General features: G+C 42.8%; 1 protein-coding gene across 1 annotated transcript; it reads right to left on the bottom strand.

The window, feature by feature from the left end:
• Slc26a3 (solute carrier family 26 member 3) lies at nucleotides 1–27,712 on the bottom strand. The gene is made up of 21 exons (XM_051144588.1): nucleotides 27,598–27,712; nucleotides 27,289–27,507; nucleotides 26,643–26,782; nucleotides 24,464–24,574; nucleotides 24,062–24,231; nucleotides 21,995–22,159; nucleotides 20,268–20,420; nucleotides 19,613–19,695; nucleotides 16,319–16,466; nucleotides 16,113–16,226; nucleotides 15,931–16,008; nucleotides 12,846–12,941; nucleotides 11,303–11,409; nucleotides 9,564–9,633; nucleotides 9,381–9,473; nucleotides 7,986–8,081; nucleotides 7,325–7,558; nucleotides 5,975–6,029; nucleotides 2,890–3,032; nucleotides 2,715–2,780; nucleotides 1–406 (listed from the first exon to the last, which is right to left on the bottom strand). The coding sequence occupies exons 2-21, from the start codon at nucleotides 27,417–27,419 to the stop codon at nucleotides 383–385; spliced, it is 2,277 nt and encodes a 758-aa protein (XP_051000545.1). The 5' UTR covers nucleotides 27,420–27,507; nucleotides 27,598–27,712; the 3' UTR covers nucleotides 1–382.

Raw genomic sequence — 27,712 nt, 5'->3', positions numbered from 1 at the left:
ACCCGTACAGCTTAATTGTTTAAAATAGATATCAGCATGACCTGTATAAATTAGAGTCAGAGCAGGGGTGTAAATACACCATAAGGCATTGAGCATGAAGATAACGACTTGCATAGGAATCTCTCAATGCTACAAAAATACATATAAACAAAATACTTTTCTATCCTTGATGAGTCTACAAGGTAGAAAATTAGGAATATGTACATAATTTCATAACTAGATATGTGAAAAATATACCATGCTAGAACAATCTCGTTCCAAAGTTTGAAACATAATTCTTTCAAAAATATCATTCATACAATGTATGAACTTAGCAATAACTTTCTAGGTATAAAGTTGGTTTTGATATGACAGATGAGCATCCTTCCATACTGTATCTTGATTAGAATTTCGTTTCAATTGGTACCTGGAAGAGAGCAAAGTGTTTGTTTAAAATAATTTGTTAAGTTCCCCTTTCAGAAATTCTTTCTTAGGATCTGGAACTTACCAGTTAGCAATAGTTTTATCTTTTAAAAAGATTTAGTTGTGTGGGTGTTTTGCCTGCATGTATGTACATGTATCATGTGCATGCCTGGCACCTTCAGAGACCATTGGATCCTCTCGGACTTGAGTTGCAGGTGGTTGTGAGCTGCCCTGTGCTGGGACTTGAACCCTGGTCCCCTGGAAGAGCAACCAGTACTCTAACTGAGCCATCCTCTTTAGCTTAAAGAACCTTCAGTGACTTCCATGGCTGCTTGGTTAGCACAGGCCCATGTGTTGCCTTAAGTTGTGTATATTTCAAAGACTGTTTGTAGCTTAAGAAACATAATGAGCTGGGAACCTTTAATCACAGCACTCAGGAGGCAGAGGCAGGTGGATCTCTCTGAGTTCAAGGCCAGCCTGGTCTACAAAGAGAGTCCAGGATGGCCAGGACTATAAGAGAAACCCTTTCTCAAAAAACCAAAAAGAAAAAGAAAAGAAAAAAAAAAAAAAATAACAGTACAGTATGTTGTGGCCCTTTTGACTTTGACTCACTCAAGCTCCAAGAAGCCTTGTATGCCAGTCAGGCATCTTGTTTTTAATTTTCTCTTTGCATTTATATATTCCTTCCCTTGTTTATTGATGGGGCAAGAGGCATGCCATGGTGTCCATGTGGAGGTCAGAAGTCAGTTTAAAGGAGTTAGTTCTCCTCTTCCACCATGGTGGTTCTGGGGATTGAACTTACCGGAGCAGGCTTGACAGCAAATGTCCTTACCCACCAAGCTTATCTCTCTGCCTTCACATTCAATTTTTACCCCACAGCTAGAGGCCTATCCACAACTGTTGTTTTGTTTTTCTCTAAGTAAATCCAGGAGCTGGTGTTAAATTTTTATTTTTCCAATATGGGAAGCCAAGATACATATCATGGTACTGGCTTTATTCCGATGTCACATTTAAATGCTATTCTTAACCTTTATCCCTTAATACTTGGTGACAATTCTGAAGCCAAACTGGGTGTGCATGTCTGAATGGAAGGTGGTGCCAGTCTTTTCTGCTCTTCCCTCAGGTCTCTAACTGATGCCCTTCCACTTCACCTTTGCTCTTTATAGCACTCTTTAGTCTAGGGTGTCTGACCTGAGACCTCGATTTGTGTCTAATCTGCATTCCTCTTGATTTCTTAGGCCTTTCTTCACTTAAGGGAATATCATGGGCCACCTCCTGTACTCGGTAACAGTCGTTAGATTCTTCTCAAGGGCCCTCAAGCAGTCTAACTGAAAGATAGATGTGGTATACTGCAGTCTGCCAGGATGTAGGATTTGTCATCAGTTCTTAGTTCAGGTTCTGCTGCTGCCACCCAGTGTGTGACCTTACACAAATCAGTTAAGTTCTCTGAGCCTGACTACCAATATCCTCACTTGAGATAGAAGATACTGTCTTTGTTTGTTGTCCTAAGGATTTAAAATAATTTAATGGTCCTACCATGTCTTGGGCCTACAACAGAAATCACTTTCTTTATATTATAGACGTTGCCTTAAATGACTTAATGTTTTAGAAATGAATGCTCTAGAATGAATTGGAACTATCCAGCTACATAATTGACAGATCATTCTAGTAAGAAATGATTGAAGCTTAACTTTCATGTTGAGCTAAGCCCTGTTCTAGGGACTTGCATGCACCTGTGCATCAGAGGCTGCCTACTTCACTGATCCACCTATGGATGGACAAATAGGCCAAATGCTTCTGCTGCCTGTGAGTCATCAGAAAGTTAGAATAAGACCAGGTTTGAAAATTCTATTTCAACTCTGAAAACTGAAAGAGATGTACTCAAGGTGATTCCAAAACATTATTTCCCACTTTCATTTTCTCATCTGAGTTTATGTTCCATCAACTTTCCCATGAAATTAGGAAGCATTCCTTCAGATTCCAAGGATGTGGCTCAGAGGCCTAAGTAGGTACTGGATTTCCTACAGATGATGGCAGAAAATCTACTACTTAAAATTGTGTGTGCACGTGCATAGGTCTCCGTGTGTGTGTGTGTGTGTGTGTGTGTGTGTGTGTGTGTGTGTGTGCTTGTGCTTGTGCACAAAACATTGTGTGCATGTGAGGCCTAGTCAGTGAAAATTGGCTTTTTCCTTCCTTCATGAGGAGTTGGGGAAATGAGGTTTCGCAACAAGAACCTTTGCCTGATGAGCTAGTTTTTTCGCAAGTCCACACTGTGATGTTTGGATGGAGGTAAATCTGTTGAAGACTCATACCTGACATTCTCGGTTACGTAATCCTCCATTTGTATTTATGGTAAAGTCAAATTTCATTTCTTTTTCCTGAGAAGAAGAGTGAGAAATAGGGATCAGGGTCCAATGTTGGAATTTTAGAGGAAACACTTGAGCATAGGTGATTGGCTACAACTGTATGTCATCAAAGCACCCATACCTGGCTGGAATTAAACTTTGAAGTGCTGTAGTCCTTCTTCATCAAAATATGCAAAACAGCATCATGGATTGTTAGGAAAAATATTGAGTCTTTGACTTCTTCATCAAAGAATTCACACCTAGCAAGTTTGTCAATGAATTCATCTGAAGAAAAAGAAGACACTATATTACTTAGAAAAGAGGCTTGTTTCCTTGTGAGACTGCTAGTTGGAAAATCTATTTGTAAGTGTTCATCCCGCTGACTGTTAGATACAGTTGTTAGATAACACAAGTTAGATAACTTGTGTGTCATTTACACCTTTAATGGCCTCATGTGGAAGGGAAGACGGGAGGGCTCAGTGAGAAAGCCTCAAGTGGTTCCTAGAAAACATGGTTGCACTTTTATTTAGGCAGAAGCCTACTAAGTTTGTTTCCTTACTTAATACTTCAACAAGTCTGGCTACTATTAAAAACCTGCCTGCTCCCCAACTAGAACAGATGGGCATAGACCTGTATGTCATGACTGCAGGGTTGACGGCAGATCTGTTATCTACCAGTGACTTAACTCTAGCCCGCCTTCTCAGGCTGCTGGGTTTTATAAAACATCTTCCTTAGCATTTCACATTACTTTTCCCGTTGTCTTCACATGTAGGCACTAGCCAGCATTTGTTTGCACAGATTGCTCAACCAGAAATGACCTTACGTGCAAAGGCTCTAGCTAAGCAATAAAAAGGTAAGTGAATCTCACCCATAAAGAACATTTATACATAACTACTACTGACAGGAAAAGAAAAATCGTGAGGCAGTCTAGTTTTCCCCCCTTTATTAGTTTCTTAGTTTTAAATACAACAGCCAGCACACAGTAGGTCCTCACACTGTTTTGGTAAATTAATGAAAGCATAGGATATGCACTATGGGGATTCTGACAGCAGAGTAAGATTGTTTCCTCCTGGTGAGCATCAGGGAAAACTATAGAGCAACAACATTTTACAATGCTTGAGAGTTCCAGAGAGATGGAGAAAAAGAAGGAAAAAGGATGGATGATGGTGTGGAGGTCCATGGAAAGCTTTCAACAGACAGGTGACCCAGAAAGAGCCAGGGGAAGTGGAAAGGAAGCTGATGTCAGAATGAACGGGCTACTGGGGGCAGAGGCGGGTGCGTATGGACATCTACAGTGGTAGAGAGGGGATGAAGTTCTCCAGTAGATTAATATGTTACTGGGATGGATGGAGTATTCATAATTACAAGCAAGTAATTTAATTAGAACCAGGAAAGATGTCCGTTTCTGGGAACAGCCTATCATCTCTCCCTAAAATGTTCTCTCCTGAGATGCTGGTCCCCTCTCAAGTGTCACATTCCTTCCTTTCCTGGATTATGAAATGGCTTTCCAATGAAACTAAGATCCATGAAGTCAGGACCTTGTGTCCTCACAAGTTCCGACTTGTGTCGGATACGATAATGTCTGACGTGGTAGGTACTCTCTGAATTAAACACCTAGTTCCTGAGAACTTTGAACTAAATGCCTAGGGGCTAGGAAGATAAACAAGACCAGTGCTGCCCCTAGAGGAGGTAAGTGGGGGCACTAACAGAAAGACTTTTTTTTTTAGTTAGATATTAGAGGAGAGAATTGTAGCGGTGGATAAATATACAAGTTAGGTCTTCCTGATGGCTGAGGTAATATTGGACAAGTGTTTGGAATAGGGCTGTGGAACCTGGAGCAGACTAAAAAGAAATATTTCTAGGGCCTGGAAGCTCATGTATTGTCAAGAGAAGTGGAGAAGGAGGAATTGAAGGTGGTACTGGGGATCTACACAGGGAAACAGCGATGCTGTGACCAAGATTGGAAAAGGCAGGAAGAGAGTGAGGTCATCTATAACGGACATGCGTATCAGGTGGCTGCGGGACACCCAGCCAGTGTGCACACGGCTCTCAGCTATGACGTGGACACCCAGCCAGTGTACACACGGCTCTCAGCTATGACGTGGACACCCAGCCAGTGTACACACGGCTCTCAGCTATGACGTGGACACCCAGCCAGTGTACACACGGCTCTCAGCTATGACGTGGACACCCAGCCAGTGTACACACGGCTCTCAGCTATGACGTGGACACCCAGCCAGTGTACACACGGCTCTCAGCTATGACGTGGACACCCAGCCAGTGTACACACGGCTCTCAGCTATGACGTGGACACCCAGCCAGTGTATACACGGCTCTCAGCTATGACGTGGACACCCAGCCAGTGTACACATGGCTCTCAGCTATGATGCGGGCTGCAGGTAGAGCTTGGGAATTCATTAATGCATGGATACTTTTGACACAAGTCTGGGAGAGATTGGCTAGGAAGAGTTTAGGAAATCACAATGGTAGATTTTAAGATTGAAGCATGAGGAAAGTTAAATGCTAGGCCTGGGAGAGTAGCCAGTAGAGGAAATGGTGTTGCTATGAGAGAGGAGGGAGATATCAAAAGAACAGGCTCAGAAGTCAAGTAGGGAGAGTTTTAAGGGCAAATGCTCAAGCAGGCTTCAGATAGAGAGACCTTAAGAGCAGATCTGTAGTCCTGGTAAATTGGACATCACCCTTGGATACCTTTGGCTAGAATGGCCTTACCAGTAAAGGGAAGCCAAAACCAGGTTGTTATGGCTGAAGAATGCAAGGGAGAAAGGAGACAGCAAACAACAATGTTCCAGCAAGTTCAGAGTGAGGAGTAGTTAACACACTCGCTCATTTGCTCTATCTATGCAGTTAGGACCCAAATCATAAGATTTGTTTAATCACAAATTAACAGCAATACATAAGGCTGTGGTTTCCATGGAGATTTTTATTGGCTCAACTAGGGATTCAGTTTTTTTCTTTGTGGTCACATGACATACTTATTCTGTGGCTGGCTTGTCTAGATTGGCTGTGAGCCTGAGGTGACTGAACATTAAATACAGTTAAAAGAACCTGGGCTGGGGCTATTGCATAAGACCCTGCCTGGTTCCATCTCCATCGCTGACAGCAAAGAAAACATTGCACATGCCTATAATACCAACACTAGGGAGGCTGAGGCCAACCTGAGCCTCATAGCAAGATACTGTCTTAAAATGATAAACAGATGAACTTACCATCGGTTCCCACGATATATACATCTACCTTGATCCTAATAAATTCTTGCAAAATCTGTTAAAATAGAAGGAAGGTACATCACTTTAGGAAGAGTTTCACTTGTCACAACATAAGCTATCATAGGTCCTTATGAGTGACTATTTTCAGAACCACTTAGATATTTAAAATAAGGATGCACTAAAGTTAAAAACAAGGCTGCATGATAAGAGAAAGCAGAAGCAGGAGGGTCCTGAGTTCAAGGCTAAGTACAGTGTGCTTCATGAGACCCTGCTGCAAAGACCAGAACAAGCAACAAACAAAATCACAAAGGGAAAAACTAAGTAAAAAGAAAACTAAATTGGTTCTGTTCACCCATACGTGGCAGATCTCAGCTCAGCTTACTTAGACAGGTTTCTGTGAAAACCTAGGAGAAGCAGAATGCAGGGTAGGGTTTATTAAATCCCCCCCTTTTTTCATTTCTGTTGGAAACTAGTTGTAGAGATGCTGAGGTTACAATGAAAATGAAGCAGGCCACACTACTTGTCTTACATCTATTTTTAAATCATGTGACTTTTACTCTTTCATATGACTACTTAGTATAATTTAATACACACTTAAGTAGCCAAGTAAAATTTCATCTGTTGAGAAAAGATGATTAAAAATAAATACACTCACTTTTCTGCCACATCCCAGGCTTTTCTAGATCTCTCGTTTTTTAGGCTAATGTAAGTACAATGCCCATAAGGATCTGAGCACACCCACAATGCTAGGTTTTTGAAAAGATGTGAGTGTAGTTGCCTACCTGAAGGTTCTGCACACATTTTAAGTATGGATTTGGCCACCTTCAAAATACTTGTGTGGTCCCATCCAACACTCTCCACCCCACCTGCTTCTCACAAGCTTAACTAAGGCTAAATTCTAAGTGTGTATTGCCCAGGCTGGTAAGGTGCTTGCCAGGCACACATGAGGACCTTTGTTTGATCCTGGAACCCACAAAAATAGTCAGGCTAGGAGGTGTCATAGGTCTCTAGCTCCAGCCCTGAGGCAGATATATGTGTGCTGGGGGGTGTGTGACACAGAAAGAGGTTGCTCCCCAGAACTCAGGCCCTAATCAGAGAGTTCTAGGTTCAGTGAGAGTATCAAAACAAACAAACAAAAACACCGAAAGCATCTGAGAAAGACACTCAATGTTAATGTCTGGCGTGTGTGTGTGTGTGTGTGTGTGTGTGTGTGTGTGTGTATACTGAGCATGCATATATGGTATGCATTTGTGTGTATGATATGTGTTATGTAAAAGTGTTTTCTTCCATACACGCAACTTATGTCATTAGTAAATGATTTGTTGATTCCACCAAGAAGACACAAATTACCGATCTGAGGCCCCTCATTGAGGAGACATCAAGGAAGGACACTGCTGAAAAATCGAGGATGAGGCTGTGGAGGCTGATTTTGGGGATGGAGATGTTGAGAGGAAGATCGGCATTCCAGTCAATCTCAAAGGGCAGGTCTGTGGTGTTGATCGGCTGGTCCAGTTCTTCTATTTGGTTGTTGTCTAGTTCTTCCTCAGAGTCTTGAAGGCCATCAGAGGTGCATATGAACCCTTTCTGCAAGAGAGGCGGGCAACAGCTGTGACGGTCCTGACGTCACGGACACACAAGAGTGCCTGGAGCTTAGCTTCAAAGTTGGGTCAGCAACAGGATTTGTAGCTGTTTTGAATTATTTGCCTTTGATACTCTTCCCAGGACAAATCAAAAAAGCCATTGAGGAGATTCTCAAAGATGCCATCTAAAATATGACATTAGGGCTGGCAAGATGGCTCAGCAGGCAAGGGAGCTTGCCACAAGGCTTGATAAGTGGAAAGGAAGGAAAGAACCAACAAGCGCACACACACACACACACACACACACACACACACATGTAATAAATATGACATCAATTAACACATACCATATGCTTAGCATTTCATTTAAAGTAATGGAACCAAGACCTTGAATTATCAAAAGCACATGGAAATGTGGGTGGAAAACTTACAGGTGTCACTTGTAGCAGGCCTTGCTTCTGCAGTTTTCGGATTTTCTTCAAAGCTTTATTGCGCTTGCGTAGAATTCGAAGTGGATTAAAGCCAACCTGAAAAACCAGTTGCTGTGTCACAGGGGAGCTAAGCATCCTGCCAGTTACACAACATGGTGGCAAGGCAATGACTAGCTGAGAGGGGCTGAGGGCTCAGGGCACAGGAGTAATTGTGATTACATGTTTTAGAATAAAATTGAGTCAAAAGTTTTTAAAAAACAGTACCAGCAACAATACTGAGTCAGGGCTGTGATTTGCTTAGCCTGCATGCAATTATCAAAGTTCAGAGATGTTCATACAGTCCAGAATTTATCCATAAATGACCCATAAATGGATTTAAATTTTATCTGAATCTGTTTGCGTTTGGACCCACAAAGCTCCTAGAGGAGTTGATTTTCTTTTTGTCAGGTATAGGTGGCACCTAATAAGACTTCTTACGTTATTTTTATTCTATTAAAGCTTGTGTGACTATATTCTTTTGAAGTATATTCCAGTACAATTTTATAGTTCTGGTATTCAATCTGGGGCTCCTTTAACAAACTAATCATTATAATTAGGCACAAAGCAGGTCAAATGGCATGTTTTAAGAATGAATAAAAAAATGGATATGAAGCTTTTGTTTATTTGTTTTGTCTTTTGAGACAGGGTCTCATTATGTAGCTCTGGATGTCCTGGAACTCTCTCATTCTCTGTAGACCAGGCTACCTTCCTCACAGAGATCTGCCTGCCTCTGCTTGCTGAGTGCTGAGATTAAAGGCAACCTTTTGTTTCTTTTCTTTTTGTTTTGTTTTGTTTTGTTTTGTTTAGAGACAAGATTTCTCTGTGTAGTCTTGGCTATCCTGGACTCGCTTCGTAGACTAGGCTGGCCTCAAACTCTCAGAGATCTGCCTACCTCTTCCTCCCCGAGTACTGGGATTACAGGTGTGTGTGCGCCACCGAGCCTTGCAAAGCTTTCATTTCTTAACCTTAAAGGATTGATCCTTGCTAGATTGCTAAGTACTCATTGTCAGTGATCCAGTCACAGCTGCTCCTGTGACTCTCTGGCAACACAAACACTTCACTCTTGTTTCTGATGGTGCTACTCCAAGAACGTGCACTAGAGCCAGCCAACTACTGCCGCAAGTGACTGTTTTAGCTTCACGGCAAAATCTAAAAACAGGGATTCTATCTTAAGCCTCAGAGGAAAAGGTGTATTTTCAATGTGTATTAACAGATCCTTTTAAGGTGGTTTTACCTACCCTAGGGCATGCAGACAAAGTTCTGACACAGCTCAGGTTCAACACACAAGAACTCAGGGACCCTCCCATAAAGAGAAAAAACTTCACCCCCGATAGTCAGAAGTTTTTTGAACCTTACAGCATCAAGAAGTTTCTGCTTAAAGAAACCAATGTTTGCAAAGTAGATTGGAGATGGACATCTGAAAATTTTCACTCCTTCTGGCTCATACACCTACAAGACAGAGACGATGGTTAGGTGAGGCCCACTGCCTTCTTTTGACAATATTTTAGGAAGTCAAGGACAACAATAGGTCTTTCTTACATCAGCATAATTTTTTTTGTCCTTGTAGATGTTGCTCCTTCCGACATTAGCCAGTGTGCTGCATTTTGGACTGTAGGGGGAAAAAACATCCAGCAAATCACTCTTGCATATGTTTTGCCCAACACTGATTTTTTTTTTCTCTCTCTCTCTCTAGCTTATCAATACATGCTTACTTTTCAAAGTAGAAAGCTAGGGGAAATTTTCATCTCGTTAGAGACCCTGTGGTGCAAACGCCTTATCTTTTGTCCCAGGGCTATGTAAAGCAGTGACTCTTCTTTACTGCGTCATAATCTACAAAGCAACCCATAAGGTCATGGCATTTTAATGCTAAATACAACTGTGACTTGGTGAGGTACGGTCCTATGGACCCAGTTGTACAAACAAGGATGTACCTATGTGACCATTCAGTTTGTGTTTGATGGACCTTGGATAAGGAATCCAATTTGATAAGACTACAAGGTAGGGAAGAGGGAGAAGACGGTAGGACTTGCTTCTGTTCCAGTATGTTCCATTAGTCAAGGAAGAGTTCTAACTGTGGTAGTGACTTCGGTTCATCACACACACACACACACACACACACACACACACACACACACGCACGCACACACGCACACGCACACACCTGAATTCCCATTTCTCTTGTAATCATGTCATGTATTCTAGCTAGGCCAAGTGACCACATGGTGGTGATATTACCTGACAAAGACTTAAACATCACAAAGAAACTTGAACAGGGTGGCTTTTAGAATCAGGAAAGAACTAAGAAGCTTTCGTAGAATTTTGGGGTAGGGGAGTGGTCTTGGTGTTGGAGACGTTCACCGATCTAGCGTTCTTCAGCTGAAGAGGACAAGGGAGCTCCCCTCCCACTGTCTTAGAACTCCGCCTTCTAGGTAACTCATTCTGCACAGTCTAAAGCAACAACGTGAAGCCTGCTTAGGGCAGAACCACGCCCTGTTCACAGATGAGCAAAGCAGACTCAGAGATGTTTGCTATTTCTTTGAACCCGTATCAAAGCAGAAAGCAGGCCAGCAGCAGGTGCCCTCCTTAGACTAGGATCTGGTGCTGGACCGTTCTGTTGTCCTCCAAGCCTTTAGGTGAGGTGGCTTGAAGGGTGGTATGGTATATTGACCAATCTTTTAATTTAGATTTACTTATTTTTTTAAATTTAAGTTTATTTATTTTTTAATTTATTCACTTTACATCCCAATCGTAGCTAGTCTCCACCTGGCCCCAACCCTCGCCATCCTCCTCCCCTAGTCCTCAGAAAGGGCAAGCCCTCCTCCCTTAGACCCCACCCTTGCCAGGGGGAAGTGATCGAAGAGCAGACAACAGAGTCCATGACAGAGACCGCCCCTGCTCTCCTTACTAGGAGACCCACATGGAGACTGAGCTGCCTACAGGCTGCGTCTGAGACGTACTTATTTTTATGTATGTGTATGAGTGTTTCACCTGTATGAATGTATGTCTACTACATGCATATCTGTTGCTCTAGGAGGTTAGAAAGTGGCATTAGTTCCTCTGAAACTAGAATTGTTGTGGGTGCTGAGAATCGAACCTGGGTCCTCTGCTGGAGCAACAAATACTCCTAACCACTGGGCCATCCCTGTACCTCCGGGTCAGTCTGGATGGTTACAGATGCCAAGCAAACACACTGCTTTTAGCCACTGACAGTTGTTTTTGCTCTTCTCATTGGACAGGTCAGAGCCTTCAAGGTTGTGCAGAGCACAGTGAACACTTACAATTGGGTCCTGAACACAATAGTTAGGAGCTGAAATGCCACACTTGCTGCTAGGCCTAATCCGAGTCCCAGGACGATGGCAAAGATGAAGGTCATGACCCAAATTAACTGTAAGAAGAGAAAACATCATCAGAGTTTAAGGAAGTACAATGTTACAGATCCTGAACTAGAGAAAGCCTGAGTGTCTAGGGCCAAAGGCAGAGGTTGGACGTTGTTATCTTGGGCCAGGGAACAAAGTTCTTAGAAAGATGTGTCTCAAGAGATCATTTTATTTCTGCTGGCTCAGTGCTGGGCCACAGAAACTCAAGAAAATAAATGGAAGAGCTCTACAGACACTGTGTATTTCTACCCAATCCCGGAATAGGTTCCAGAAAGGGAGCTGAGTTGTTATAGCAAAAAATTCCAGAGCAGGTTAGGGGTTGGATACAGCAATGGCAGAGCACTGGCCTGTGTTAGGCCCTGGGTTTGAACCCCAGCACTGCAAGGAAAATAAGCAAAACCCAGCAGATTGACTGGGACAGCCTGTATTAATCTTAGCTTTGTATTGTTGATTTAATTAATGGCTATTATCTCTACAAAAACTTGAGCATGCTAAAAGTACGTTTAAAATCACACACAATGATCTGTGAGGAGCACGAGAGTACTGACTGTAGCTTATTACTTTATGCTCTTGTAATACCATAGGGTATGTCAACGAGAATTTTTATATCCCGACTTTGACCCTGATTAAATTATAAAGTTTGCTTTTCAGGCAAGTAGGAGCTTTCACAAAAGAATGAGTGTTTCCAGAAGGAATGTTCAGAATTTACACCCTCCAGTGGTTCTCTGGACACTAGCATATCATTTAACAAAGAACAGAAACAACGTGTACCCTAACATTCAGAGCACTTCGGTGGTGTTCAGTATAACCTACAAGGGCTATAATGAAAGTGCAGAGGAAGTCCCCACGTTGGTGTTTTATGAAACACTTTCTACTTTCAAGAGCCTTTCATTTATCATTTATTTATTATTTTCATTTCTCTTGTGTGCTTGTGTGTATGTGCATGCACACACTTGTGTACATGTGCACATGCACGTGTATATGTGTTCCCGTCTGTCTGACTGCCCCTGGACACCAGAAGAGCCTAATTACCTAAAGCTGATTTACAGGTGGTTGTGAGCCTCCCAACATGGGTGCTGGGAACTGAATTCAGAACTCAATGCTCTTACCACTGAGCCATCTCTTTTCAGCCTTAATTATTATTTTCGAAATAGGAGTGCACTATGAAACTCAGGCTGACCTCAAGCCAATGTGCTTCTTGCCTCAGTCTCCAGAGTTCTGAGACTATAGGCATGTGCCACCATCATTTTAAGTCAAAGAAAATCCCAGATAATGATCAGTAGAGCATGTAATTTCAAGATAGGAAATAAACTAAGGTTAATAACGCAATCAGAGAAGTAGAAGCAAAACTCCACGGCACTTAAAATAGAAATGTACATTTTGCATCAGCATTAAACGGCCATTCTGATTTTTCGTTTCCTCAAATACCATTGTATCTACTCACACAGTCATATTTATCCTTTTTCCACAGTCTGCCTATTTCAGCAAACTGCATCAGCATTCCCTTTAGGTTTCCAAGCGCCAAAGCTGCCAGGACAGACTGTGAAAGACATAAACAACAGATGTACTTTTAAGTTAATCAAATCAAGGGTATAGAAGCAAAGGTGAAGGCCACAGATAAGTCTCTCAGCAGGCCTCAAAGTATATCAGAGGACACACCCTTTTCCGAGTGCAATGCCTGATATGCCGGGGTTGGGGATCTGACAAGAGCTGAGAAGCTCTGTGACTGTGCCACATACAGGTGCTGATGGCACTTACAGTAACTTGTATATTTCGTGGGATACAGAGAGGCAGACCTTAAACACTCGAATAAGTTGTTACCAAGCAAAGCTAGCTCAACCTGTCCATTTAAACAAAGACACAGTTGTTCTTTGCCAAAACCAAAACAAAACAAAACAAAAACCCAAACAAATAAACAAAAACCCAAAACAAACCATCACCACCACCACCAACAAAATGCTTGGTGAGCTTGAGGTCTTGGACTGAGAACACAGATGTTTGCTGATGATAACTATCAAGTTGTTTTATAATAGGAAGTTAATGATCAAATAAAGATTAACAAAGACTCGAGGCAGACCCTGAGACCACCCAAAAACCACCCAAACCATATCTGCCCTGTTCCCAGGGCATACTATGGTAAATGTGTATTGGAGGGGTTTAATAATTAGTCACTGAATGAGTAGATGAGCCAGTGAGTTTATATTTCCCAATCTAGGAGTGACCACATGCCACACAGCCTCTTAGAAAACCCCAACACTAGCCGGGCATGGTGGTGCACGCCTTTAATCCCAGCACTTGGGAGACAGAGGTAGGCAGGCAGATTGCTGTGAGTTCGAGGCCAGCCTGGTCTATAAAGTGACTCCAGGACAGCCAAGGCTACACAGAGAAACTCTGTTTCGAAAAACCAAAAACAACAACAAAAAACTACCAAAAACCAAAACCAAAAAAAACAAACAAACAAGCAAACAAACCCCCCTAACCCAGAAAGTATGAACAAATGAATGCCATCTAAAAAGGAGAGAAAACAGAATAGAATGTGCGTGAAAGTGTTTTTCTATTGTCGGTGTCCTGGCTTTGTCATTGTACTAAAGGTAGGTGCTGCCCTCTGTGGTAGCTGGTGGGGGGTGTACAAGGCTATGCTGTACCGTAGGCTTCCTGTTTCTGAAGGAGTTCAGGAAAGATACAAGTGTCTGGCTAGAGGGACTGTATTTTTTATTAGGCATTTCCCCGGCATTGTTCCCTGGAAAACCAACTTGAAACAATATACAGAGATACACATCTGCAGCAGCAGTCTACTTCATGAGGAATACATGCAGAGCACAGGGAAACCCCAGCCGAGGTGGGGGCGGGGGTGGTTTTAGAATCTATGGGCACTTGGAAAACATCTGACACCTATTCGGCAGCGGCTGTTGCAACCGGCTCTTTTGACTTCATAGATGAAAAGAAGCAGGCAACGTGAAGACATTGCAGACACATTTGTACAGGGTTGACCCCTGGATTCTCTATAGAGGTCGCTTTGATGAACAGTCTAGACAAAGTCCTTGAGTCCAGAGTGGAGAGAGAGCTTTAAGTGGGCCTTGTTTCTCTGGTGTCTCTACATTGATGTGGGCAAGCAGAAGCCACATTTGTACATAAAAGAAGCCCAGGGGACTCTTTCTCTATATAGAGGAGAGTGCGCAAATGTGTTATTTTTATTGAGCTAGACACTTCAAAATGCTTTCTTTACTTGTGATGTCTTGACCCCTTCCATGACATTGGTTTTGAAGCTAAAAATGTTGGTGTGTGGAAGATGTGGTTTTAGCAAATAGTGCTCTGTGCTGCTTGGAGACAGAGCCAACCGATATGGCTCTTCAAAATGACTGAATCAGCAGTGCAGGACCCTGGAGGTGAACACACATTCCAGCTATCAGTCAATGTGGAAGAAGGCCTGGAGAACAAACAGTGGATATGGTGGGCTGGATCATATCTCTCTGTCCTTTGTAGTCAGAAGTACAATGGGATGTTTGGATAATAATATTAATGACGTCACTAATGATCTTAGTGATCTGAGTTAAGTACTCCGTGTGCCTTATATCACTTATTGTCCCAGCTACTCTGTATGGCAAATGCTACTTCCTTCCTATTTTACACGTGGAGGCCTTGAGGTTCAGAGAGCTTAGCTCATTGGCCTCAAATCACACAGATAATGAAATGGTCATAGGGCTCCTGACCCATTTATGTATTCCTTTGAAGTCCCATTAGTCCTCCAGAGAGCAATGTATTTGGGTTTTGTGTTTTGTTTTGGTTTCTTTCTTTTGTTTTTGTTGTTGTTGTTTGTTTGGTTGGTTTGGTTTGGTTTGGTTTTGGTTTTGGTTTTTGGAGACAAGGTTTCTCTGTGTAGCCTTGGCTGTCCTAGACTTACTTTGTAGAGCAATGTATTTGTATTTACCATCACCTGCTTTCATAGAGGTTGTGTGGTTTCCAGGACACTGGGGCACAAGTATTAAACGAAACCATCACAGTTACAGACAGGGAACTCGGGCAAGAGGTGAGCCCTGTGTCTGTCTGTTTACTCCCATCCTGCAAGCTGACAGTGTTGGTTTTGGAGTCAAACCAAACTCCTCAGAGCTGCAGGGTGTGTTCCTAAGGACAGGTGTGGAGCTGGTAGCACCACTCTCTGCATTAGATAGAGGGTTTGATGACCTAAACCCTTTAAGAAAACCTTCAGTTCGGTCGATCTAGATTGAAGCTGCAATGCCAGAGCACCTCCCTGCTTAAACATTAATTATGTTCTGCTCTATGCACCCACAGAGAGTAGAGTAGATAAGGCAGTTTGGGCATCTGCATTCCTGACATTCATAAAAGGCTGCCAGGAGAGGGAAGTCATCTTGGTCCGTACAGTGTTGACTCAAGCGAGTATCTGGGAGTTTGTCAAGAGCTCATTTTCCCTAGCGTAGTTTATGTTTTCAGAATTTGGGAGTTAGGTTGAACACCTCAAGGACAGAGGTGTTATTCTCCCCACCCCATCCCCCAGAGAGAAGAGACTTTACCTTTTGTAACGGCTGCAGAAGAAATCCGATGGCAACAATCACAATCAGCACAATGACAGCAGAGAGAAGCCCCGCAACCTGTGAACATGAGACAGTTGTCCTGGCGGCTGGTGCCTCCCACTTGGCTTGTGTTTCCCAGTCACTGGCACCAGGCTGGCCTTACAGCAGACATGCTAGAATACCTGTGTTTTGCCTCCTGTGCTCTCTTGAACCCCCGATCTGGAGAGGGCTGTGCTCCCTGCAAATCCTTGGAATGCTCCGGTAAATATGTTGCTCACCCCCAAGGCGATTAACTCCTGCAGAAGATGAGGGAGGAAGCTTTGCCTAAAATGGTCTCTTCTTAGAAGAATGGGATGCGTATGACCTAATTAGGCCTAGTTAGGCTTACCTGATTGCCATCAATCGGATAATCATATTTGAGGGAATAGACGCTAGCAACTGAAAAGGCCACTGCAAAGCCGACGATCGCAATACCAAAGCTGTCTCCTATGGTGTCTTGGAAAACTTCCACACTAGGCGTAATAGGGGGCTGAAATCTGAAATTGAAAGCAAGCAGAACTGTATGTAACCAAATTTGTTCAAAAACTGAAAAGGATTGTAGGGCCAACGAATGAATGTAATCTCTGCCGAATTATGTCTTTCTTAGAAGTACGGCCTAAGGAACTTGATTCCAGCTGGGCGTGGTGGCACACGCCTTTATCCCAGCACTCGAGAGGCAGAGGCAGGTGGATCTCTCTGAGTTCGAGGCCAGCCTGGTCTTCAAAGCCAGTTCAGCTAAGACGATACAGAAAACCCTTGTCTCAAAAAAAAAAAAAAAAAAAAAAAAAAAAAAAAAAAAAAATCTTGATTTCCCTTTTTACTGTTGTGAAGTAATGCTGCCTGAACTGCTAAAAATTATAATCCAGCCCGATAATAATGGTAAGACAAGAATAAGCTTGCCAGTGCACGTGAAGTGTCCTATGTCCTCATCTTCCCCTTCAGGCAAACGGGTTAGATTCTACCTGCTGTCACGGTGGGTTTCACAGCATTAATCTGTGCTCTCAGTAATAATCCATGGCTGAAGGCTCTTTGAGCAGATAGAATTCTGGAACAAGGAATGTAAAATCTTCTCCCCATTGGTAACTTTTCACTGAAAACTCTGATAGGCAGGCCTTGGGCTTCGCCCTGTGGTCGGAAGAATTGCTGTGGTCCACTATACACAGGAGAGCAGGTATTAGCTGAAAGTGGCAAGTGTGCTCCACGGAGGATACTTCTGTGTTTATGCGCATACACTTGAATAGTTTAATATAGCTGCTAGTTGGGGTTATAAAAGCTGCGTGTCTCAAACAGCATCAAACTACTAAAGTGTTCAGCCTCCATCAGCATCCGCTTCCGACCTGAGGCTTACTGGGAAGTGCATAATTGGGTCCAGCCAACTGTGCCTGAATCATTGTTTCATCTTTTATGTTTTTAGTAATAAGTACTCAGCTGTAGCCTTGAAACTGTACTATCGTGGCATGTGAACTAGAAAGCTGGATTGAAATGAATGAATTAAAGAGATGAATTAAAGATTGCATTTTATACTAAAACAAGTAGGACCTTATCTTTATTGTAGTCTTGCTTTTGTTTTGACTTCTCAGCATTATGGTATGGTATTGACAGAGTTAACTGGCCAGAGGCTCCGTTCCCTTGCTTTGCTTTCTCTGGTTCCTCATCTGTCAGATGAGGTAATCATACTGTTCTCTTGCCTCCACAGTTATGTGGGAGGTCCAGCTACAACAGCGAGTGTGAGCGCACCACACCATGAAATACAACATGGCTGCTGACCATGCCTCTAAGACACCTCTGGAAGCTAACACAGCCCCTCCATGGTGTTCATTTACCCTTTCAAGCCACGCCCCTTGGGCCATGTTATTTGCACAGATTTAGTGTGTGTATGAGACTACAGACATACACACACAAACACACACACACACACACACACACTACAAAAGTGGCATATGCATTAGTAGCAAACTAGAAAGAATCACAAATAATTACCTTGAGTAATAGTCTATTTGCAGTCTACACAACTTTAAAATGCTCACTTGATCACTGAGAAACCATTTGAGATGTATTAAGACACATCGTGGGCCTTGTATCTCACTTAGGTACTAAGCCAGCAAGTAGTAATGTTTGAACTTGAAATAGATGTTGGGGACTTATCATGCCATTTGAATAACTAATTTAATGCTTCCAGGATTTTTACCGTCTTTAGCCCCTTTCTATAACCAAGTGCATGGAAGGACCAGTTTAGTGAACTTGCCAAGGACAGGAGGTGTGTCTGAAGTCAACTCAGGGTGCTCGGGAGCTGGAGCACTGAGCATTCTCTGGAGAATTCATGGTTAATAAATATGAGTTATGTCCTTCCCCACCCCACACACCTGGTGAGATAAGTGCAGGGATAATTGATATATTTACTAAATAAGGCTTATCACTCAGTGATCTTTATCATTTATTTTCAAAACCTTCCACTTCTGACAAGATCCTCTTTGATTTTTGCGTTTGTTTATTTTCCAATGGGTTTGTGTCTCTAAGACATTTAAGTGAAGCACAGCCACTTGAAAACTGCAGGGTGGGAAGAAAACCAGAGATAGCCTTTCCTAGCTGTATTCCTCACAACTTCTTAAAATGTGATTTTTTTTATTAAGTGGAACATATGAAGATATACCAATATATGTGTGTATACATACATACGTATATATATTTGTACTAATATATGTTGCCTTAAAAGCCACACATATATCTGCTCTTAAAAGAATTCAGCTATATTAAGATATAGATATAGGAACTATGTATATAATTTCTTTAAGTATCAAATACTTGTTAAGCCTAGAGAAAAGAAAATAATCTTTTATTTTTTTTAAAGGGGAAAACAGCTTTCCTTGGTAAGTAAGCTAAAAGTAGCCAATACTGTCTGTGGCTAGCGGTCAGAGAGAGAGAGAGAGAGCATGACATAAGCCTGGGCTCTCCTCTGAGCCCACCAGATGTATGGAAATAAGCTTTGGGAGCTGCACCCAGCTTCCCACCCCTGGAGGATCCAGCCCTCTGGCTTTGCTCTGTGTGTGATCATGAGAAAGGACAGAGTGGGATGCCTGGTCTACTCAGCTGGTGTGCCTTCTGTGTGTCTCTCGGATGCTTGGAACTTGGCTCAGGTGACCCCGGAGGAAGCACTGCCTGTTGTTTACAGTCATTGATGGGTCAGGAAATTTGGTTTCAGCTGATGTCTCTTTATAAGGAGAAATGTTTTTGGTTTTTTTTTCCACTTTTACTATTTTCCCTTTTTAATTTTTTTTTAGAGAGAGATGTTCACTGAGGTCAGAAGAGGGAGTCACACACCTTGGAAGTGGTATTATAGGTGGCTGTGAGCTGCCATGTGGGTGCTGGGACCTGAACTAGATTCTCTTCAGGAGCGGCAAGTGATTTTAACTGCTGAGCAATCTTTCTAGCCCCAGTTTTTACTGTTTTGAGTCCCTGGTTGCCTGGATTTTGAGTTTTTCTACAAGGATACTCTTTCAAATTCCATGGATCCTGGCATTCTTCTCTGACTGCTTGTTCAAGAGAGAGGATGCAAGGGTTTCTTAAAAGCGTTGTATGATTCCTGTAACTACTGTTGCTTTCTGTGCCTAGTGTTCAAAGACACCAGCACTAAAGATACACTTACCCAAGACTCATGTTCCCAACTACGGCCACGCCAAACCTCTCTTCAAAGTTACAGCCATAAGATACGCCTGTTGCAATTACAGTCTGCAGAGTTTCAAATTGCCCAAATTAGAATGTGAGGTGCAACTAAAAGTCATACTTTGAAACAAAACAAAACAAAAGATGTCATTGCCCCAAACCCAAAACCTACTATCTGCCAAACTTACTATCTGAATTTGATCCCTGAGATGCAAATGGATGAAGGAGAGAACCGGCTCCTGCAAATTTTTCTCTGACCTCCTCAGATTCCCAACCCCAAATAAATAGATAAATGTAAAAAAAAAAAAAAAAAAAAAAAGTAATAACAACCGATAGCCTAGGCCCAGTTACATTTTAAAGGCCTCAGGGCAATTCTAATTTGCCTGGGCATCACAGATCAAGCTGGAAGGGTCTTCTTTTGTAAGCCTGGCTGTGAAAGTCTTGCTCTTCCTATCTTGGAAAGAGTAAACCCAGATCATGGGAAGGAACTGGTAGATTCTGAGGAAGAGAAATCCGTACTAAATGTTAAATCCAGAGACCACAGATAGTGCCGGCCTCATGGCAACCTGCTGTACAGGTGGGTTTTTCTCCACACAACTCTAGGCTGTGAATGAAAGTCTTCTGATGACAATCAATACCATGATGAGCTCGATGGGGATGGGCACTGGAAGCTTGCTTCTATAGCGCTGATTGATTTCCTTAACAACGAACACGACCACTAGAATAATCACAGATGTCACAAGGTCTGCAATGTTAGTCTTCTGAATTTGCGTGAAGACGGACTCCAGGACCTGCAGCAAGAAATACAGATGCACCCGATGTCCTGTGTGGATGTGTAATTCAAACACATTTCTCTCCAAGCAGATTAAAAAGGGCAAAAGATGGGCACATAGCTGCAGCCTTTCTGTGCTCAGCTGTGGTCGACCATGAGCCCCGAAATGGCAGGTGCTGTCATGGAGGTGTGATGAGCCAACTGCTTTGGGGATGTTTCTGCCTTGTTTTTTTGTTTGTTTGTTTTGTTTTGTTTTTGTTTTTGTTTGTTTTTTTAAAGCTCTTTAGCTAGTATCAACTTTTGTTGGGTATTTTTCATGGATCTCATCTGCCCCTAAGTCTCATAGGCTTTTTATTTGTTTTGTTTGCAGTGCTGGAGGCTGAAGTCAAATCTAAAGTCTCACACACAATAGGCAATAGTGTTTTGTCTTGTTTTTTTAATTTCATAGACTTTGCTACTGTCTGTCCAAGTAATCATTAAAAGTACATCATTTCATAATACAGACCTTCTCTGGGTCACATGGAAAATGCCTACCCTATGCAGACTCTAATTCTTGAAGGAAGCTGGGTTTTATATCCACAGGCCCAAGGCAGCTCCAGCAGACCCAAGCTGGATTTCATACACACCTATGCTTCTGGAATACTTCTGAATGGGACTGAGGGTGTTGAAGCACTGCTGTCTCAGAATTTCAAAGGCTATCCTGTGAGAAGGCCTGAGGATATCACCTGCTGATAAACTGATAAGATGCCCCTGTTGTGTACTGCCCTGCCCCACTAAGCCGGAACAGACCAGACCAAAACAAAATGGAGTCATGCTTGCTAAATACTACACAACCAAAATGATGCTTTTAGGGAGCAGATTGATTGCAAGCATAATAGTCTTTCACTCCAACAAGAGGAGAGTCTAATAAGGTAGTTGTCTCTGCTTTAAGCTGGACTGGGATGGAGTTGGGAAGGGAGAGCAGCTGAAAGTGACCGCTCACGAACCAATCAGGTTTCTAGTTTGTTCTACCCGATTCCCACCTTATCAAGCTCCCTGTTCTGCTCTATCTCAGTGGGGTTGAGACCAAATAAGGACATTTTTTGAGGGTAACATCGAGAGGTGTCAGTATCTAAAATTCTGGTAATACCTCAAAACTAAGCACTTGAGCAAAAGGGAAAAATTAAGGATGGCCAAAAGCTGTCTCCATATACATTTTAAACTTGTTTTGTGTACACAGTAACTTAATTTGATGTTTAACTGTGCAGGCATTAAACAAGGAACTTTATGTGTGTGTGTGTGTGTGTGTGCGAGAGACAGAGAGACAGAGAGACAGAGAGACAGAGAGAGATAGACAGAGACAGAGATAATGACAGATAGAGACAGATAGAGTCAGAAACACACACACACACACACACACACACACACACACACACACACAGAGAGAGAGAGAGAGAGAGAGAGAGAGAGAGAGAGAGAGAGAGAGAGAGAGAGAGTGAGCAGGCTGGCCTTGAACTTTCAGAAATCTATCCACCTCTGTCTCCCAAGTGCTGGAATTAAAGGCCACTATGCTTGCCTTTTGGTATTTTTTTTTTAAATGGCTGGAATACTTACTTTGAAAATGGAGAATGGGTCGCTGTGTGCAGGGACGGTCAGCTGTAGCATGAATTTCAGCTGAGAAACCAAAACATGAATGGCAGCAGCTGTGGTGAAGCCGCTGATGAGGGACTCAGAAAGGTATATCACCACAAACCCTATCTGCAGAACCCCCAGGAGCAACTGGAGAGAGAAGGACAAAAGCCTTGTGTCAGTACAGATCAGTAGTGTGCATCAGCAAACCACTGGCTTGCACCTGAAGTGCTTCACCATGTGAGGTCCATCAGATTGAATATTAAATGGTGTTCAGATAGTACATTAGTCCACCAGGACCCGTCAAGAAGCGCCTTCCTGCCTCCTCATTTTCTTTTTTTTACATTTTTATTAATTTATTCATATTACATCTCAATTGTTAGCCCTTCCCCTGTTTCCTCCAATTCTTCCCCCCTCCCACTTCCCCCCTTCTCCCCTCCCCTATGTCTGTGATTGAGGGAGACCTCCTCCCCCTATATATGCTCTTAGAATATTGAGTCTCTTCTTGGTAACTTGCTATCCTTCCTCTGAGTGCCGCCAGGTCTCCCCATCTAGGGGATGTGGTCAGAAAAGCCTCCTCATTTTCAAGGGCAGTATCTTTAGAAGGCTCGCCCTGAGGCCTTCATAGCAAAATCTTACCTACCATCAGCTCAGAAATGTATTGTTGTGGCGTGCATGGGTGAGTGCCCATTCATATCTCAAACGAGCCGCTTAGCTTGCTTAGGAAACATGTGACTAGGGCTGGCGAGATGGTTCAGAGGGTTAAAGTACTTGCTGCCAAGGTGGATGACCTGAGTTCAATCTCTGGGGCCCACATGGTGGAAGGAGATAGCCAGCCCCCAAGCGTTGTCCTATGAACCTATCCTCCCCACATAAGTACATAAATGTAAAAAATAAATAAATACACGGCTGCATCCTGTATGTCAGAAGCATGAGGCTTTAGCCAGGGCACAAAGGTGCTTACCCTCCCCAAAGCATCGTTGTTCACAGGGAGTGTGTCAAATGTACTCTGCTTCCCACACACACTTGACCTGTCTCCCACACTCGTGTACCCAGAAAGCAGACAGAACTTTGGGTGCACAGAATCCAAACTGGGTTCCACTTTTTCACATGCAAAGATGTGTGAGAAACAAATGGCCACATCTTTTGTTAATAGGCTGCACACTTGTGTCCTTCTATGATTGTCTTTTCCTTTCTTTTAGAAATGATTTCAAGGGGCTGAGGGATGGCTCAGTGGATAAGAGCACTGACTGTTCTTCCAGAGGACTAGGGATCAATTCCCAGCACCCACATGGCTTATAACTCCACTTCCAGGGACTCTGGCACCCTCACACAGATACGCCAATGCAGCAAAGCACCAATACACATAAAAATAAATAAATATTTAAAAAGGAAGAAATGATTTTAAGCATTGATGTCACTGGAACCTTAAGGAACCATGAGAAACCCATGACATTTTCACTGTTCATGACACTGTTGGCCCCGGAGCTTGGGAATGAAGGTGAGGTCTCACTATAATCTTTTTCAGGTGTTTTTTCCCCTAAGTCTTTTACATGGATAGTCAAGAAGGCAGAGCACCGATTTCCTCTCAACTAAATTATAGTAGCAATTAGAAAGAAAAATTTCCAAAGCTACTAGTGTCGTTATATAGTTACATTTGAAGGCAATGCCGATTCTGGGATATTTTTGTTGAATTAAGCATTTCATTCCTTACCATGGATGCCTTTATCCTCCCACTTTTATTTCTATCGAGATTGTATTTACCATTTGGTTGTGGCTAATGACTCGTCCTAAATACTTGGAGAGTCTGAGAGGATGTGGGAGGAGTTAGGGGAGAGGAGGAGAAGGGAGAGACTAAGATCAAGGTGCATTATATAAAATTCTGAAAGAATAAATAAGAACATAATTTAAAAATACTTCCTATGGCTCACCAATGGGGGCATGCAAACCAAAAGATGAGGAGGAGTCACAAGAAGAAGAAGAGACAGGAAGATAGGTACCAGTCAAGCTGAACAGATTTTCGCAGACAAATTACAGTAGAATTGGTCTCACCTGAATGATTCCAGAAAGAACGGTTACTGATGCAGCCACCATTATATTCTTCTCCTCTATCATTGAGTCATTTTCTAGTGAGCTTGAGGACTGTCCTAGAGCAGTACTGTCACTTGAGGCCACTCTTGTAACTACAACTCCCACCATCATACTCAGAACTGGAAACGGACCTAGTTAACCAAAGGTGAATAACGGTCAGTACGCACCTCCCCATGCCTGAGTTGGTGTTCAGCCACAAAACTGCATAAAATAAGCCACTGTGTACAACCAGCCTTAGCCCTAATTCTTAGAGGAAACCACGAGTCTTCCAAATGGTGCACAATTTGGGATTTACAGGAAGTCGTAATAGAATTTATGAAGAGTGAATAAAGTCAGCATGAGTCAATCCGGTAATTGACTTACCCACAGATATGTGTCTAGAAGTGCCCAGGAAAAAGTAGGTTATGACTGGGAAAAAGGCTGCATACAACCCATAGGATGGGGGGATGTTGACCAGCAGAGCAAAGGCTAAACCTGGAAAGACAAGAACCAGGTCTTTAGTTTTCATTAGGTTCTCCTAATAGTTTAGATTGGGCATTTGAAGTAAGTTACCATGTTAACTCAAAGAGTGCCAAAGGTATAAATACAAGAGCTAAAATTAACATTGTAAGAAGAGCATGTGAGTATCGGTCTTTGCAGCAGAATCTCAGAAAGGATGTGTAGATGTGTATGGCACAAGCAATCAAAGAATTGAAAATAAAAATGCTTGGGCGAGAATGTGGATCAATGAAAGAGTAACCTGCCTAACCTGTAAGATGCTCTGTGTTTAATCACAGCACGGGGGAAACAAAAGCATTCTCAAAGGACGGGTCATCAAAATGAGCTTTAACCAAAGTGTTTTGCTCTGCAACAGAGTGCTTGCCTAGCATGCAGGATGCTGTAGTTGGACTCCTCGGTACTAACCAACAGCAGTGTTCAGGGACCTGGGCTGCAGCTCAATGGTAGTATGTTTGCCCTGTGCTTAATCTGCTCTCCCCTAAACCCATTAAAAACACGAGGAATGCCATAATGGGCCATCTTTTAAGTTGGGCATGGTGGCACATGCCTGTATAGCATTTGGGATTTGGAGGAAGGATGAGCAGGAGTGTGAGGCCAGCCCAAGTTCTATAAGACTCTGTCTCAACCTCCCTTCCTCTCTCCAGTTTTAAGAACAAAAAGTGAAAGGACAAAATTGAGAATGAAAAAGCCGTCAGCAAATATATATCAGATAAAGATTTAGTGTCCGAAATACATAAATAACCCTTGCAACTCCATAATAAAAGATGATCTTATAGCCCAGGCTGGCCTGAAGCATGCTATGTAGTCAAACTTCTGACCTTCCAGCCTGCACCTCCTGGGTTCCGGGATACAGGCATGGACCAGCACACCTGAGTCATACTGAGTTGACAATGGAACCCAGGGCTTTGGGCATGTGGGACAATCACTCTACCAACTGAGGCACATCTCCAGCCCTGGCAAGCCACATTTTTCAAGCAGCTAGGAGAACTAGGGGTCTAGTTTAGTCTTAAAGTTCTTGCTTGGTATGTGTCAGGCCCCAGACTTGATCTCCAGCACCAAACCAAACCAAACCACACCAAAACAATAACAACAAAACAAAACAAAAGATGAAGGATTTCAAGGCTTATTTTTCCAAAGACCCACAGAAGGATAATTAGCAGAAGAAAAGGAAAGATACTTAATAAACATCATCAGCTATTAGAGAAATATACACCAAGGCCACAATGAGATGCCACTTCTCACCCACCAGAACAGTAAAGATAAAAAAGATAGCAAGCAGTAAGGTGTGGAGGCATCTGAAGCCACATGCACTGCTTGGAGGAATGGAAGCAATGCAGGTGTGCAGCTCTACAAGTGGCTGAGCATCGAGCTACCACAGGACAGCAACAATGCTCCTACGGGTAGATCCAGGCAACTGAGACTTATTTTTACACAGAGTTGCACAAAAATGTTCACAAAAGCTTTATTCATCATTAGCTCTGAATAGAAATGACTCAAACGCTCAACGAAGTGTGCTATAACCATACAGTAGAATGCTGTCCTTGTTATAATACAAATAAGCTGGAAAGCATTGTGCTAAGCAAGAGAGGAGAACCAGACACCAAATGCCACCAACAATTCCATCTGCATGAAATATCCAGAACAGGAAAACCCACAGACACAGAACGTGCTGTTAAGGTGACGAGTGGAGGAAGGAGTGTGAAGTGTTTATCAAAGGATAAAATATTTTGTATGTGCATGTGTGAAGGGGTGGGGTGAGGGAATGGTAGTGAAAATATGCTAGGATTAGTGATGGTAGATGCTCAAGCCGATGAATATACTAAAACTCATTTCACATATCAGAAGGGTGGCTGGGCATGTCACGTGTTGGTAGAACGCAAGCCTAGCATGTGCGAAGCCTTGCTCTAGCACACATACACATATGTACACACACAAAAGAATTATGAGAGTGAGTTTTATGATATGCAAATTATATCCCCTCCCCCCAAAAAAAAGAAAGAAAGAAAAGAAGAAGTAACAGAGAAGAAAAGAGAGAAAACGTTACCTTGCAGTACGGCCACCAGCCCTGTGCTGATGCCAGAAACGATGTCACTCAGAAGCCATTCCTTTATCTTGTACGCTGGCAACCAAGATGCTATGGGGAACAAGGACAGGGCAATTTTCTTGGCCTTCTGTGAGGAGCAGCTGAAAACATTGAAAGCCACAAGTCAGTGACTTAATATCAAATTTTAAGTTTAGTTCCTGAGGGTAGGTAGAAAATTGGCAAAGGTGGCGTTACTTTACAGATGAAACTGGTCATTTCGCTGTCGCTAACAAATGCCCCTTTACCCCTGCCAAGAGCTTTCTGGTCACTACCAAAGAAACTTTTCTCTTTTTAAAAAGGAAAATGCCAGCTTTTCTTCAGCTATAATAATTTATGTGTCATCCTGAGTTGAACTGTGCAGCCTTTCGATTGAGAATCTGCCTGTGTCCATCAGTTAGGCTCAGAAGGGCTGTGTTTGTGCCGCTGGCAGCGCTGGTCTATTCCTTTTGCTGTTCCAGCTCAGGAAGGGAGTAAGAGGTCTGGAAGGCAAAGACTGACGGACTCCCAGAGCTGTGGACTACAGCCAGAAAGGAAAGCCTGAAAGCTAGAAAATTTAGGAGAAACTGCTTCGCTTCTTCCTCATTCCAGTACCTCAAGAGTCTCTTACCTACAGCACCTTTTGAGATGATCCAGGAATGTCTTGTGATGTCTTTGTGTCTTCTTGAACTCCTCTCCGAAAGTGTTTGTGGAGTACACCGGTCTGGCCACTACGTACTGGTTCCCTATGGCTTCGATCATGTTGCTTTCCCTGGTGACAGTGGCAAGTAGGAAGACCTTTGAAACTATGTGGTGGACGCTTCTTCTTGCCGTTAGCAGGTTAAAATGCCTGAAACCAAACAGAGCTTGCTTCTTAAATAACTCAGAGATAATGTGATGCAATTTACAGATGAGTGAGCTCCGAACTGAATGTTACCACCTTTTGAGATCAAAAGAGGCAGGATTAAGGGACCCGGGTCGCGTTTTGCCACAGCAGTACCCTTTTTCCTTCAATGAGCCAACACAACTCCTTTGTGTTAAGTAAGCGGGGATTT

The sequence above is a fragment of the Acomys russatus genome, chromosome 1 (assembly GCF_903995435.1).
Source record: "Acomys russatus chromosome 1, mAcoRus1.1, whole genome shotgun sequence".
Classification (NCBI taxonomy): domain Eukaryota; kingdom Metazoa; phylum Chordata; class Mammalia; order Rodentia; family Muridae; genus Acomys; species Acomys russatus.
This window is presented reverse-complemented; position numbering and strand designations above follow the sequence as displayed.